This window comes from Pieris napi, chromosome 16 (assembly GCF_905475465.1).
Source record: "Pieris napi chromosome 16, ilPieNapi1.2, whole genome shotgun sequence".
NCBI lineage: Eukaryota > Metazoa > Arthropoda > Insecta > Lepidoptera > Pieridae > Pieris > Pieris napi.
The window spans coordinates 3,167,486-3,181,629 of record NC_062249.1 but is presented as its reverse complement, the minus strand read 5'-3'; the positions used below and the strand labels follow the sequence as shown (position 1 = coordinate 3,181,629).

Below are 14,144 nucleotides of genomic sequence, written 5' to 3'. Positions count from 1 at the left end.
CAAAAATTATAGTACATAAATAAAGCTATTTTTTCTTTGTAGGCATCCTTGAAAATGCATTTCGTTTTCGACGGCCCCAGTCAGTTATATTATAAAACTAGCTGACCCGGCAAACGTTGTTTTGCCATGTATATTATTTCTAGGAGCAATTTTTTAGTTCAATAAAAATAACTGAAAAATGTCAGAGCATCGTAATTCAGTGTACCTTTATAACATTACATGAGATCAACAGTATTGTCAATCTAATTGGCACCAATCTACCCGCACCTTGGCCCACATTTCTCTAAGACATCCTAATTTATGTCACCTTGCGGTTTGTCGTATGTTTATTCATTGACGTATACGATACCTTTCTAAAAGCCTTCTTCGTTCCTTTCTTCTATTTTAAATATATTAAAATATTTTGTTACCTTCCAAACAGTGGCGTAACAATAGGGTGGCAGGGCTGGCAAAATGCCACGGACCCCCGGCCCAAGAGGGCCCCTGCCCAAGAGATATTATGTTCTATGGATGAATGTGAAGTCTCCAATACACATTGGGCCAGCCGGGGGACTACAGACCATTCCCTCCCGCCTTAGAGAGGAGGCCTATGGCCATTAGTGGGACATATACAATGTGTAATTGGGTACGCTGAAAATCTCGAAATTTATTAGAATCAAACTGAGTACATCGTTACGATTTTTACTGATAGGGCCTCATGAAAGGAATTTGCCACGGGCCCCAGATGGTATAGTTACACCACTGCTTCCAAATATGTAAATCTAAATTAAATAATCTCGTTTTATATGTACTCATTTCTCTAAATGGAATTATAAGATCTATTATTACTATAAAGATAAACTGCGAAACCGCGAATTTCGTTTCTCTGTAATGTGATTTTACTTTGCCTACCTGTTTAGTGGATACCAACATGGATCATTTTGCTATGCTACCCCAGAGACTGTTCGGTAATTTTCCGGAATAAAAACTCTTAGGTTTTTCTGTGAATTTTTCTCTATATAAACCCCAGAGTTCAAGTATACTTAACAAATAAAAGATAGGGGTAGATCGTAGAGGGGTGAAAATTAAGGGTTGTATGTACTTTTGTATGCTGTATCATAAAAATATTTAAAAAAAGAAATTGTCTAAAAATTTAAAAATTAAATTTGGGGTTGACTACGCTTAACATTAAGTGGTTTGAAAGATAGATAGTAGCCGATTCTCAGACCTACTGAATATGCATTAAAAAATTCATAAGAATCGGTTGCGAGAGTTTTTTATATTAGAAGTTTAACATTTATTATTGATGTCTATGGTACCAGACATAAAAATCTTTATTTAAGTCATTATAATATTATCCACAGATAATAATCGAACTTAAAAATCATAGAGCCCAAAACAGGATTATATCTTTTTATTTTGTGTTGCCAGATACAAATAATGAACTTCTAACGAGGAATATAGAAGTTTTTAAACGCGATGAAATCCTTGAAGCTCTAAAGGAAGACAAGCTGTTCACCTTTTGCTTTCAACTGTCGATGCCAAACCTGAATTAAATTGTGTTTTCTATTACCAAATACATGGATTTCAATAGTAATGCTATGAGAAATAAACTGTAAATCTAATCTATCACAATATACTGCATGTATGAAGGAAACTTAGGGAAACTATCATCAGTAGTAGTACACACTTTGACACATTTGGTCCGTTGTACGTAAAATCCTGGCAAATTAAACCGGCCTAGCTCCTAGCTCAAGCTCAGCAATTTTCTGGGCACCTACTACGCTTATACATAACCTTTAGTTATGAAAGCTTGTGTCTCTTATTAACAATTATCAGACGAAAATACACTTTATTATAATCTATTTAACGTTTATGTCTTGCAACACTAACTTCTGGTACGCGCGTGCAACGTATAATAATAATAATTAAAAAAGCCCGTTTTAAACCCGCTTTACTGTAATATAAACTATTTTAATTTTGGTTAAAATTAGTATATAATTAGTATTCGTTAGTAATCTGAAATTTATGTGACCTTATTCGCTAGCCTCATTTAAATTACCTGTAATATAAATAATAATTCGAAAAACAGCACAGATGTGACCTATTAACATAAATATCGATGGCTATGGTTCCTGTTTGTGATTTATGGTCATAAATGCCTAATTGGATTTTCAAACTGAAATACACTCGCGAGCAAACAAATCGACTCAAGCGCTACCTCTGCATTCAAAGATTGTTTTAAGTGAAACTATACAACATTTTAATAAAAATTATATGTCATTTGAAAGCTTAAAACTTCAGCTTTTATGAGATGTCATCGGTATTAATATCCATGTATCCTTTCTTTTATTATTGGTGTCTGAACTTAAATGGGGGAAAAATGGAATTTTGGGTAAAGGAGTTGTGTTCAGAATTGACAAATAAAACCCGTTTTTTTTTCTTTAAGAATATAACATTTATTGGTTCACTAATTGGTATTGCCCCCCTAGCCCTAATTACAGCCCGTATTTGGTTCTTCATCGACCTTATTCATTTTTTGACGGTGTCTTGAGGAATACCTTCCCACTCCTCTAACAAAGCTGCTTTCAATTCTTCAAGGCTCGAATGGGCTTGATTTCTTGCTCGTACCCTTTGTTTGAGCTCATCCCATAAATGCTCGACGGGATTTATGTCTGGACTGAGCGCAGGCCAGTCCATTGTGCGCAAATCGACTTCTCGAAGAAACTGCTGAGTAACGCGCGCTGTGTGGCATCGAGCTTTGTCATGCATTAGGATGAAGTCTTCGTCAACAAATCCTGCGTAGGTCACAACATGTTCCAGGAGAATATTTGTGATGTACCCATCAGCTGTCAGTCCTGCTCTTCGCCCTACTCCAGGCACGAAAACGAGCTGGGTTTTACCCTCCAACGAGATACCAGCCAACATCATGCAAGAACCGCCACCATAGGCAACGATTTCTGCGAATCAGCATTAGGAAAATCGCTCTCCCGGACGCCTGTAGATCCGGCCTCTCCTGTCACTGCCATGCAGACATATCCTGCACTCGTCAGTCAACAGGATCGACCGCCATTGCCCAATGTTCCAGTTAAGATGCTCTCGAGCAAACTGTAGCAGAGCTTGCCGGTGGCCTGCAGTCAATTTGGAGCCCGTTGCAGGCTTTTTTGGTGTCAGGTTGGCTTCCTTCCGACGTCTTCTTGCTATCCACTCGCTAAAAGCTATACCTTGAACACGTCTCAGCTCGCTCTGCACGTCGACACCCGTAAGATGCCGATTTCACAGGGAGGTTGAGACAATGAAACGGTCGTCTCGTTCAGAAGTACAACGGTGGCGGCTGGTTGTTGGTCTCCGAGTGAATGCTAGAGTCTCTTGTCTATCGTCTGTATAATCGGGATACAGCAGATTGACTCAAGTGAAGCTGGGAAGCGACTACTCGCTGACTGAGTCCTTGTTGCAATAAGACAAAAACTTGAGCGGCTTCTTGAGGTGTGGTATCCATGGTTTCTTGAAAACAATGAATGCAGGTTGCGGAGATGTGTATCGGTCAACTGTTGATAAGCGGCTGATAAAGGTTGAAAGGTAACGGGGATTTTATAGGGGTAGAGGGTAGCGCAACTGGCTGGTAGCGTAGTGAGTAATTTGTCCCATACGCACTAATTTCGCAAATTAACATGTTGATAGTCGTTTTATTTAATCGTGTTGATGTTTTTTTTAAAGCTTAGGTTTCAAGCTTTCAAATGACATATCATTTTTATTAAAATGTTGTATACTTTCACTTAAAACAATCTTTGAATGCAGAGGTAGCGCTTGAGTCGATTTGTTTGCTCGCGAGTGTATAATAAATAACTGGAAATAGAGCATAGTTAGACTAAATTAGCAATTAGTCTGAACGAGAATTATGTCCATCCAAGCATTTTGATGAGCTGACCGATATTATCTACAAAAAAATCGAATTAATAGAAGGCCGTGACATATTATGTCAGATGATCTTGATGGAAATCTAATAAATTACGCACTTTTATAATTCTAAATTACTAATCAATAATTTAAATTGAAACAGATTTACGACTAGAGGCAAATGTTAATTATTATGAAATAACAATACAATGATTTTATAATAATTACAAATACTTTTGATGAAATTTAGATTTATCAATATGTACCTATTATTAAGAAACATTTAAATCTGTTTGTACCATATCCGCCAGATAAATAAGGAATAAGAATGTTACTCTATAATAAACAAAACTTAAGAATGTAAGTAACAACCTCCTTGTCTTTTTAGTATTTGTTATATGAAAAAAAAATTATGTCAAAAATTACAGTGACAAAATATATTTTTAACAGACTTTGTGAGTGTCGTTGTACTTTTAAACGAAACATAATTTGCACATATGAATAGGTCTACTTCTTGTAGTGATATCTCTTTAGATAGTTTAGAAGACAATTTTAAAAATAAATCGATACATAAGGAGAAATCGTATGAGGAGCAGGTGGAAACAATACTTGTCCCTTTTTATGAAAATGACGTCCTAATAAGAGTACCCAGGTTGTCAAAAGAAAAGAAATGCAATCAGAAAAACCGAGATAGGAAAAACAGCAAATTTAAAAAAGAACCCGAACCTCAGAGCTATTTAATCAACAAAAACTTACAAAACAATAAAAAATGCAGTTACTTAGACATATTTCGCAAGCAATTCGTCCCAAATTCACTCGGCAAAAAGAAACAGACTGAAGAAATACGTTCTATATCGCCTCAAGTTGGTGACACTGAAACCGGAAGCCTGGATGATGAAGGAAATAATAACGAGTCAGAATTTTATAACACAGAGGCATATAACGATGTTTATTATGAACAACTTATCAACCAAGATATGGAATATTATTTAGATCAGTCTTTAGAAGAACTGCAGCTTTCTCAAGATCTAGAAATCAAGTTGGAAGATGATGATAATAATCTTAAAAGCGTATCTGAAGTGACGCAACCACGGCGAGAACGAGGACGAGTTCAGCCTCTGCACAACATGAAACTTGGTGGTTTGGGCCCAGATATGGAAAACATCAGACCAAGATTAGAAAGAGCTAGAAGTTTACAACGATACTCAGAAAAAGTAAGAATGGCAAATCGTCTTAGAATTTATAAAAAAGCGGTTGAAGAGGATAAAGAGACCCAACGACAAGCTTCGGCTAAAAATTCTCAATCTGCGAGAAATAGAAGTGCAGAAGAGAAAAACACTTATCTGATAAATAAAAATATGAAAGAAAAATCGTCGTTAGTAAAAAAGATTTACCACGGCAAGTCTAAATCGGCAAGTGTGCAAAACTCAAAAACAAGGGAAAACAGACAACCAAACGAAACAAATGATAAACGGGAACAAATACCAAAAAAATCGGCAAAGAATGTGCATATTAAAAAAAATGAAAATTGTAGTGGAAAGGTACGAATTAAAAGTATCAAAATAGACAAAGGTACGGACACTGATGATAAACAACATCGAAACGAAAAGACGAGGCCCATGGAAATCAATTTCCTTGTCAATATAGATGCGGGATTAAGACCATCTAGCGCTTTGCGAAATTTGGAAGAAAAACATAGACAATATCAAGAGAAAGTAAAAACATTTAGTACGGATTATAGAAACGATTAATTACAAAGCTCTTATATATTTGTAATGGTATTTTAAAATATACTCTTTAATATGTTTAATATGTGTGTTACTTAGAAATTATTAAACATTGGTGATTAATATAATCGGGTCCATCTACTTTTTACTCTAACTAATACCGAACTATATTAAAAACGATTTAGCCTTTAAGCGTCAGGGTTCAACCAACAATTAGAACGTTGTAGCATTCTTTAAAATTGCCCTCCATTGGTTCAGTTATTAACAGACAATATGATAGCCCTGGTTGAATTAAACAATGATGGTTTCGGATTGTGTACGACAGGTCCCGTAATAGTTTACTGTCCATACAATCGTTATTTTATGTTACACGACGCAGAAGCTTTTATTTATTTACTTATTTATTTTTAACTAAATCAGCTACAGCAATGTGGCAACTACATATTTACATTTATATCACATACTAAACATTACATACACATAGAAAAAACAAAACAACTTTCAACAAATAAATAAATAAACAGTAATGGATTAAAATATTTACTAAAAAGACTAAGGGTCTGTTTCACAATGTATGGATAAAGTACCAAATAGCTATGCAACACATAAATTATTTGGAAGATAAATTGTGCTATTTGACATTTCATCGGATTCATAACTTATGATGGATTTTATGTGGCGAATAGCGCTATCTGACAGTCGTGAAACGCAACAATAGTGTTTATCCTACCGATAAGAACTTATCCGTACATTGTGAAACAGGCCCTAACTATTTCTTCCAATATAGAAACTGACATGAAGCAAACCTTTTGTCAGTTCACTTAGCGGACAATTAAAAAGTCTGTTAATCTATGCAGATCATTAATTATTTCCATACATTTTGTTATGTGTGCCCCTTTCGATATTAGTTTTCGCTGAGGGTACGAATAGTAACGACCAACAGGCACTATACGAGCCAAGGCTGTACATTTTACCCAGTCAGGCTTTCTTAGTTTTATAAGCGTGGCGATTTCCTAAATCGTCAGAGTTACGCCCCGAGAGTACAGCCAGACGTAGGCACTCTCTTCGACTGTTACATTGCATACAATCGTTACATAGCAATTAACATTTCATTATTTCGCTTGTATTCTATTGTTGTACGTGAGTCATTACTAGTAAAACTATAATCCTCTATTATTTAAAGCACTCTGATGCGTAACTCGGACGATTTAGGAAATCACCCCGTTTATAAAACTAAGAAAGCCTGATTCCTAGGCACTGGAGCACGCAGCTGAAATAATACTTGAGAAATTATGTATAAAACAGACGCAGAAATGTGTCTGCCCATGCCCTATTCTATACGTAGCTACCCTCAAAAATATCAAATGTTTTATTGTTCGATTATGAAAGTAAGGTTATCATATTATGAGTCATGACTCAGAATATGATAACCTTACTTTCACTTGCTCAATTTAAATAGGATCAAACAACTACATAACAGGGTTTACAAAGTATGAGATATACTACGATAAAATACCAAGGCATCATCGCTATCGTTTTAAGAGATGAAACGGACCGTTATTTCATAAATAGCGCAATGTTCTTATCTAGTACAATAAGAGATGCATTCAACGATTATATACCTTCGTAAGAAATATATTATATTAATAGCGAGGGTATTTAATGACACACATGAGTAGTGTTGGCCTAGTGGCTTCAGCGTGCGATTATCACCTCTGAGATCGTAGGTTCGATCCCCAGGTGTGCACCAATCGACTTTCTTTCTATGTGCACATTTAAGATTCGCTCGAACGGTGAAGGAAAACATCGTGAGGAAACCGGCCTTGCCTAAGACCCAAAAAGTCGACGGCATGTGTCACGCACAGAAGGCTGATCACTTGCCTGTTACATTGCCAAATGATCATGAAACAGGTACAGAAATGAGGCCCAGACCTAAAATGGTTGTAGCACCATTGATTTATTTTTTATTTGATGACACTCAACAATATTTTAAGACAAGTGAAACTACCTAAGAGATTGTATAATTTTGGTGTTAAAAAATTTCTAACGTATCCATACTAAGACTACAAAAAAATCGTCTTTCGACACTTTGTTACCAACGCCTCTTGAGTTTTTTTGGACATGCAGAGATTTAGAAAGTTTAGAAAAACTCAGAGGGCACCAGACCTCGAGGCCGATCTCCTACTCGCTGGACCGATCAAGTAAAGGCCCTTACCATCACCCAGGCGCAGAGGCTTGCTGAAGACGGGAGAATGAAGGAAGTTGTTTGTACTAACACGACCTTCTGAAATGAAGAGTGCGACTGAAGAAGAAGATGAATATAATTCTAAATAACTTTATCATCATCAACAAATTCAATTTACGTAATAACTTAGGAATTGGTCGCTATCGGACAGTTTATATTGGCTTAGTTCATTATGTTTATATAATTATCTACGAATAATGAATGATTAAACAACCCATTAATAACAAGATTATATTCGATCATTAAAAAAAAATTTGTCCAAATTCATTCGTTGATTTATGCGCAAAGATTAATTATTTATATATCCGTAAAGATTGAACTATCGCAGTCAAAATATGTTATAACGACATCGAAGGGACTACTCATATTTGGTCGTCAAAACCGATAGTCGTAACAGCCGATGGCGTTGTTATTAAGAACCTAATACAATAGAATTCAGCCGGGACCTTTGATTTTGGTCAATATAACCGGTATGTTCTTCTAAACGATATCGTCGTAAACGGATTTGACTGTAGTATTTAGTGTAGACGGAAGATATCTATTACCAAAGGCTCGATTGCGATTTTGTCTGCGATTTGTTGAAAGTCCCGGTCTGCACTTCATATAACCGTCGCCATTTGGTTGCCCTCAATTTCCTTACAGACAGAATCTAGAGTTTAGGTTCCCAACGTCGGCCCCACATGGCCATTTGATTTGTTGTGGAGGGCTCTTCGAAAATTTATTACTTTTTAAAATAATTATTTGTAATTTCAGTTTTTCATTATATGTTTTAAAATCTACTTACTGTGTTTTGTTAACAATTTCCAAGTAATTTTTTCCTTAAACCTTAAATTTAAGTTACTTAAATTAATTTCTAAATTTAATTTCTTATTTATTTATTTATTAAGGAACACCAACAGATTACATGTATATATTCTCTAATTAACAATATTGGGTTTTATTCTAGCAATCTAATAATAGGTGTACACAACATTCTTAGCAAGACAAGTATTTTTATTGGCAGTAAAAAGAGTGGCGGAGAGTTTATTGCCAGTTCTTCTCTTCCGGTCTACACCCTTGATTTGAGAATTCGCAGTAAATGTAAAATTAGAAGCATTTCATATATATTTATTTTTTGACGTTCATAAGTGTACATTGTTAGTGTACCTATAATATGATTTTGAGTTTGGATTTGAATTGTTACGCCGCGCGTAACTTGTAGTCAATGCGGCACGCTTGCGGTCTTCCTAGCTCCGTAATTAATCTATTGTGTGATGTTTACTAGCTTTGATTGTATAATTGTATTGCATTTATTACAAAAATAACTATATTTTTTTAATTTATTCGGTTGAAAATTAAGTATAATTCTGTCCTATTTTGTTCTATTAGTCGGAATAAAGAACTAATTTGAAATATATAATTCTGTTTGAAACAAGTCGCTTTTTAAGGAGCGACATAAAGTCTTTTAAGACTAAAAGCCGTACACAAAGCATCTTTATAATACGATACTTAAAAAGAACCAGTGCCGCTACAACCTTTTTAGGACTGAGCCGCAGATTTCTATATCAATGTGTCGTGATCATTTGTTTTTTTTTTTAATAGGCCAGTAGGTGATCAGCCCTGTGCGCCTGACACGCAGTCGACTTTTTCAGTCCAAGGAATAAATGTTAACGATATTTTCGATTGAGCGGGTGTTAAATGCGTACACATACAGCCCTGCGATTCTGTAACTCACTTTTCGAACCCACACAGCGGTTTTCGCATCGGCGGTCGCTCTCAAATCAGTCGTGAAGCAGTCATTTTATGATTTGGCATTCTGATAAACAATAAACTACAAGCTCCCACCTTTACAGAATGCCAAATCATAAAATGACTGCTTCACGACTGATTTGAGAGCGACCGCCGATGCGAAAACCGCTGTGTGGGTTCGAAAAGTGAGTTACAGAATCGCAGGGCAGGAAGTCCATTTATTCAAACCGGGGTTCGAACGACCTGAGTCATCACTGTCGGACGTATAAGCCACAACGCCAACACTACTATAATATGACAGTTAAATACTTTAAATTGGAGCATTTCTTAACACAGCTTTTGCCGCGCACCACCACTATGTGGAACCAGTTGTATAGTATTTCCGAACCAATTCCACTTAGGGTCCTTCATGAAACGGGCGTATCAATTCTTAAAAGGCCAGCAACGCACTTGCGAGCCCTCTGTGAATGTGAGTGTCCATGGGCGGCGGTATTACTGAACATCAGGTAAGCCTCCTGCCCGTTTGCCTCCTATTACAAAAAAAATTGGAGTGTTCTAACTACAGCAAATATTACATATGTATTACTTTGTATAAAAAAACGATTCGTTACCAAAACGGATGCGTTTTAAATGAAAGTGTTATTAGCAGAATATGATTGATATGTCAGCATCTATCCGGTTTAAGAGAAAGTGTAACGTCGGGTCGAATCTCAGGCTTTTTTGTATAGTTATCTAATAAAACACAATTCGTTTCGGTTAAAATTCTATTTATATACTTGAAAATTGTTGATATACAGGATATTGTGTAAGACGCGATATTTCATAAAAAATCGGTTGTCTGTAAAGTCGGTTTACTGACGATAGTTGAACGTGACAACGTCATAAAAAATATTGATGGGATAGTTGCATTTAAAAAAAAAACAAATATATTTGTTTGATACGTATTTTGTATGGATATAGAGGAGGTTAATAGAAATCACAATTGAATTGATCAAGTTACATTTATTTGTACGCATAAATACAATTATGTCAATTTTAAATGGAACGCCTCAGAGCGAGGTAACGCCGCATGAGTCATGTTTTTTCGTGCGTGCAGCCGGCTCCATCGAATTATAAGACGTTGTCACGTCAAAACATATTACATAATATATCGAATATTAAAACCTAAACGTAACAATCAAATATACTGTATTTACAATTTTATTAAAAAAAATTTTATTAATGAAAAAAAAAAAAAAGTTTGGTCCCCGTGGCAGTGTACCTTTAACGCTGGCAGCATTTCCTCACTGTATTGCGATTCTTATTTATAAATATTAGAATAGTAATTCGTTACGTGCGTATTTCGATAGAATCTCCGTGTGAACGTTTGTTAAATACAAAATTGACTAGAGAAATGGCTTTTGTATCAACGAGATCAATTTAAAATAATTGAAACACGCCCTTGATAGCTGCTACAATTATTGATATTTAAGTAGAATGTAGTGTAACGAGTTATGCAACACATTTCTCCGTTGGCACGCATTTTTTGTCCGAGTGGCGCGCCTTTGATCGTTTACTTTGACTTTTTTGGTTTAGTTCTTAATTTGTTAACGTATTATAGAATTACATACAGTGTAATAGGACTTTGAAGTTAATGTAACGTCGAAAGTAATCGACTTTACCGCTATGTGGAACCAGCTGCCTACTAAAGTATTTCCGTCCTTCAAGAAAAGGGCGTACCAATTCTTGAAAGGACGGCAACGCACTTGCGAGTCTTCTGGCAATGTGTTTAAACCATCTCTGAACTTCCACAAATATTACAAGGTTAGCCAAATCAGTCCAGCCATACTCGAGTTTTAACGAGGCAAACGAACAGCAATTCCTTTGTATATATTTATTATCAATTATATCTTAATATATACAAATTACGTGTCACGTTGTTTGTCCGCTATGGACTCCTTAACTACCGAACCGATATCAATCAAATTTGCACACTGTGTGTAGTTTGATCTAACTTAAAAGATAGGATAGCTTACATCTCAATTTATACTCGCAATATTATTTTGTTGCAAAATATTTGTTTATTATTTGATAGTCACAATTCTAACAGATGTCGCTGTGTTGAAAGTACCAACGTTTCACATAAGCTAAAATTTAATGGCATAACCACCAAAAAAGCATGGTGGTCCCCTTGACTGGTGTTCTCCTACCGTTTCTCTTGAATCGTTTGCTACTATGTAATATAACAAAAACCTTAGCCACAGCAACGCTTGGCCGGTCTGCTTGTATATATATAGATACAAGCAAAACCATCTAGTGATAATGTACATTTTAAATGTAGGCAAATTAAATTATGTCAGACTAATGTCAAAGAAACAGTAAAAGCACACAACATCTGTTTCATTGATAATTTTATTTAACGGTAAATGCGCCATCTGTGCCTTCAAAGCGCAATTACTTGCCAAGTCGCAAGGACTTCCGCATTGAATTAACAAAGTGTAACTGACCTAAGGCGCTTGAAAATTTATTTAACAATATACTTATACTTATACTAGCTGCCCCCGTAAACTTATTTTCTCCTTAATCTGATTTTACTTAGCCTACCTTTTTAGTACATACCAACATGGAACTAAAAATAAAAATTTAGGGGTGGACCACCCTTAACATTTAGGGGTTTTAAAGATAGATAGTAGCCGATTCTCAGACTTACTGAATGTGCATAAAAAATTTCATAAGAATCGGTCGAGCCGTTTCGGAGGAGTATGGGAACGAACATTGTGACACGAGAATTTTATATATTAGATGCTTGTACTTTCCTGGCTCAACGAATAAGTATCGCAATACACCAAGAAAATGCTGCCAGCGTTAGAGGTACACTGCCACAGTGTACAAACTTTTTAAATTTGTTTTGATTTTGTTTTTAATAATTTTTATTATTACTTTGTAGGTTAAGAAAATGTGTAAATACTGCATACTTAAGTGTAAATAAAGATTTATTAACGATATTTTATTCATATTTATGCCGCCCTATGTTCAAAAGTAGTTCATGCTCTGTTTTCTTATATATCATCATGCAAGTATGCAAATTGTAACAATATTACAAATACATTACAATAATGTTTCGTTGTACAGTGTAATTTTTTAAAAAACGTCACGCTCTGAAAATAAATGTAATTTGGATTTTACATTCATATTGAAAGGGTACCTATGTCATAAGTTTCAAGTTGTTGCTTGTAGAATGTAGTTTATACAACATATGCCGAACAGAACACATTTCTTAAATATGTTCAAGTTATGTAGTATAAGTTGTCCGCTTCTTCTTCCAACTTACCGTAACTTTATTTATCATGCTCTTAATCAGATTTAAGTTTCTATTTAGTTTTATTTATTATTTATTTTTATTTTGTTGGTTGCTTGTTTAATTAAATTTTGCCCTTACCAGCTTGCTTATGTTCTAATATAATTGATGTGTATGTGTGTAAAATTTGTAATTTGAATTTGTAATATCTCGTATAATTTTATGCATACACGTAATAAATAACTAGATATATCTATAAATCTCTATATATAACTATATATATTTATAAAGTTACTAGGCTGAAAATATATATATAATAGTAAATTTTGTTTTAGAGAATAAGGAGTCAAATATTATCAGTCGGTAAAGTATTGTTTCTGTTGTGTGCAAAAGTCTATGCCTATTATCTAAGCTTGTAGCCAACAAAGCGACCCTAAAGTGTTCAAAACCCAATACTTTATACACATATATTTTACGTACGAAGCGCTAAGTGCGACTCTTGTATGTCAAGACGGATTTGACATACTAAGCGCCAACTCTTGACTTTGAAGTGGGTCTAAGATAATACTATAGACAATTAAACTATATTTGTCTTTGATAATACTTAGCCTGGCGTGGACAGTCTTGCGCCATCTCGGCGGTACGAGGACGTATCGTAGTTGATATAATATTATATACTAATAGTATTGAAAAATCTAAATTATCCTCAATTGGTATGAACAAGGTTGAATCTTCTAGCGCATTTCGATTTGACTGCACTTTTACACTCTTCAGTGAATAAAACAAAGTAAAAAACCCTCTAGGATATTTTATTGTAATCTTAGTATAGCCAGATATTCGTACCCTAAATGTAAGTAATATTTCCCCGGTGCAACGAGCACTATTTTGACGTTGCCTCTATAAAAATTAAGCACATTTTGTTCTGCACACAGAATATACACTGGCTTTCTAGTGACAAGAATAACGTTTTTTGGAACTCATTTAAAATTAGCGAGTTAATGGAGTTGCGTACCTATAGGACTCGTGTTACATGACCGCTACCACTTCCTTCAATTAATTAAAATGGGTAAAATCCGTAAACGCCGTGTTTGTTGTGGAATTGCTGCATCTAGCACACACTTTTCGTGACTGACGGCCAATAAACGTAATGGAGAGTCACGAAAATAAGAAGAGATAATGGAGATAAAAGGTCATTTTTAAATTTATTTTAATTTTCTATTTTTCCATTTTGATAAATAATTATTATTATTCTGTAGTTTAAGTGTACACGATAAATGATAATCTCTATTCG

At 35.1% G+C, this 14,144-nt stretch overlaps 2 protein-coding genes across 3 annotated transcripts in view; one reads left to right on the top strand and one right to left on the bottom strand.

Annotated features, from left to right (window-relative positions):
• The window catches only part of LOC125057265 (C-type lectin domain family 4 member F-like), a 68,380-nt gene that overhangs the window by 41,601 nt on the left and 12,635 nt on the right, over positions 1–14,144 (bottom strand). The window lies entirely within an intron of this gene.
• On the top strand, positions 4,297–5,686 carry LOC125057264. Its single transcript, XM_047660847.1, has one exon. It carries the CDS (start codon positions 4,374–4,376, stop codon positions 5,625–5,627), a length of 1,254 nt encoding a protein of 417 aa, XP_047516803.1. The 5' UTR covers positions 4,297–4,373; the 3' UTR covers positions 5,628–5,686.

What these genes read in the sequence shown, in the direction of transcription:
- LOC125057264 (XM_047660847.1), top strand. Translation starts at nt 4,374, where the DNA reads ATGAATAGGTCTACTTCTTGTAGTGATATCTCTTTAGATAGTTTAGAA.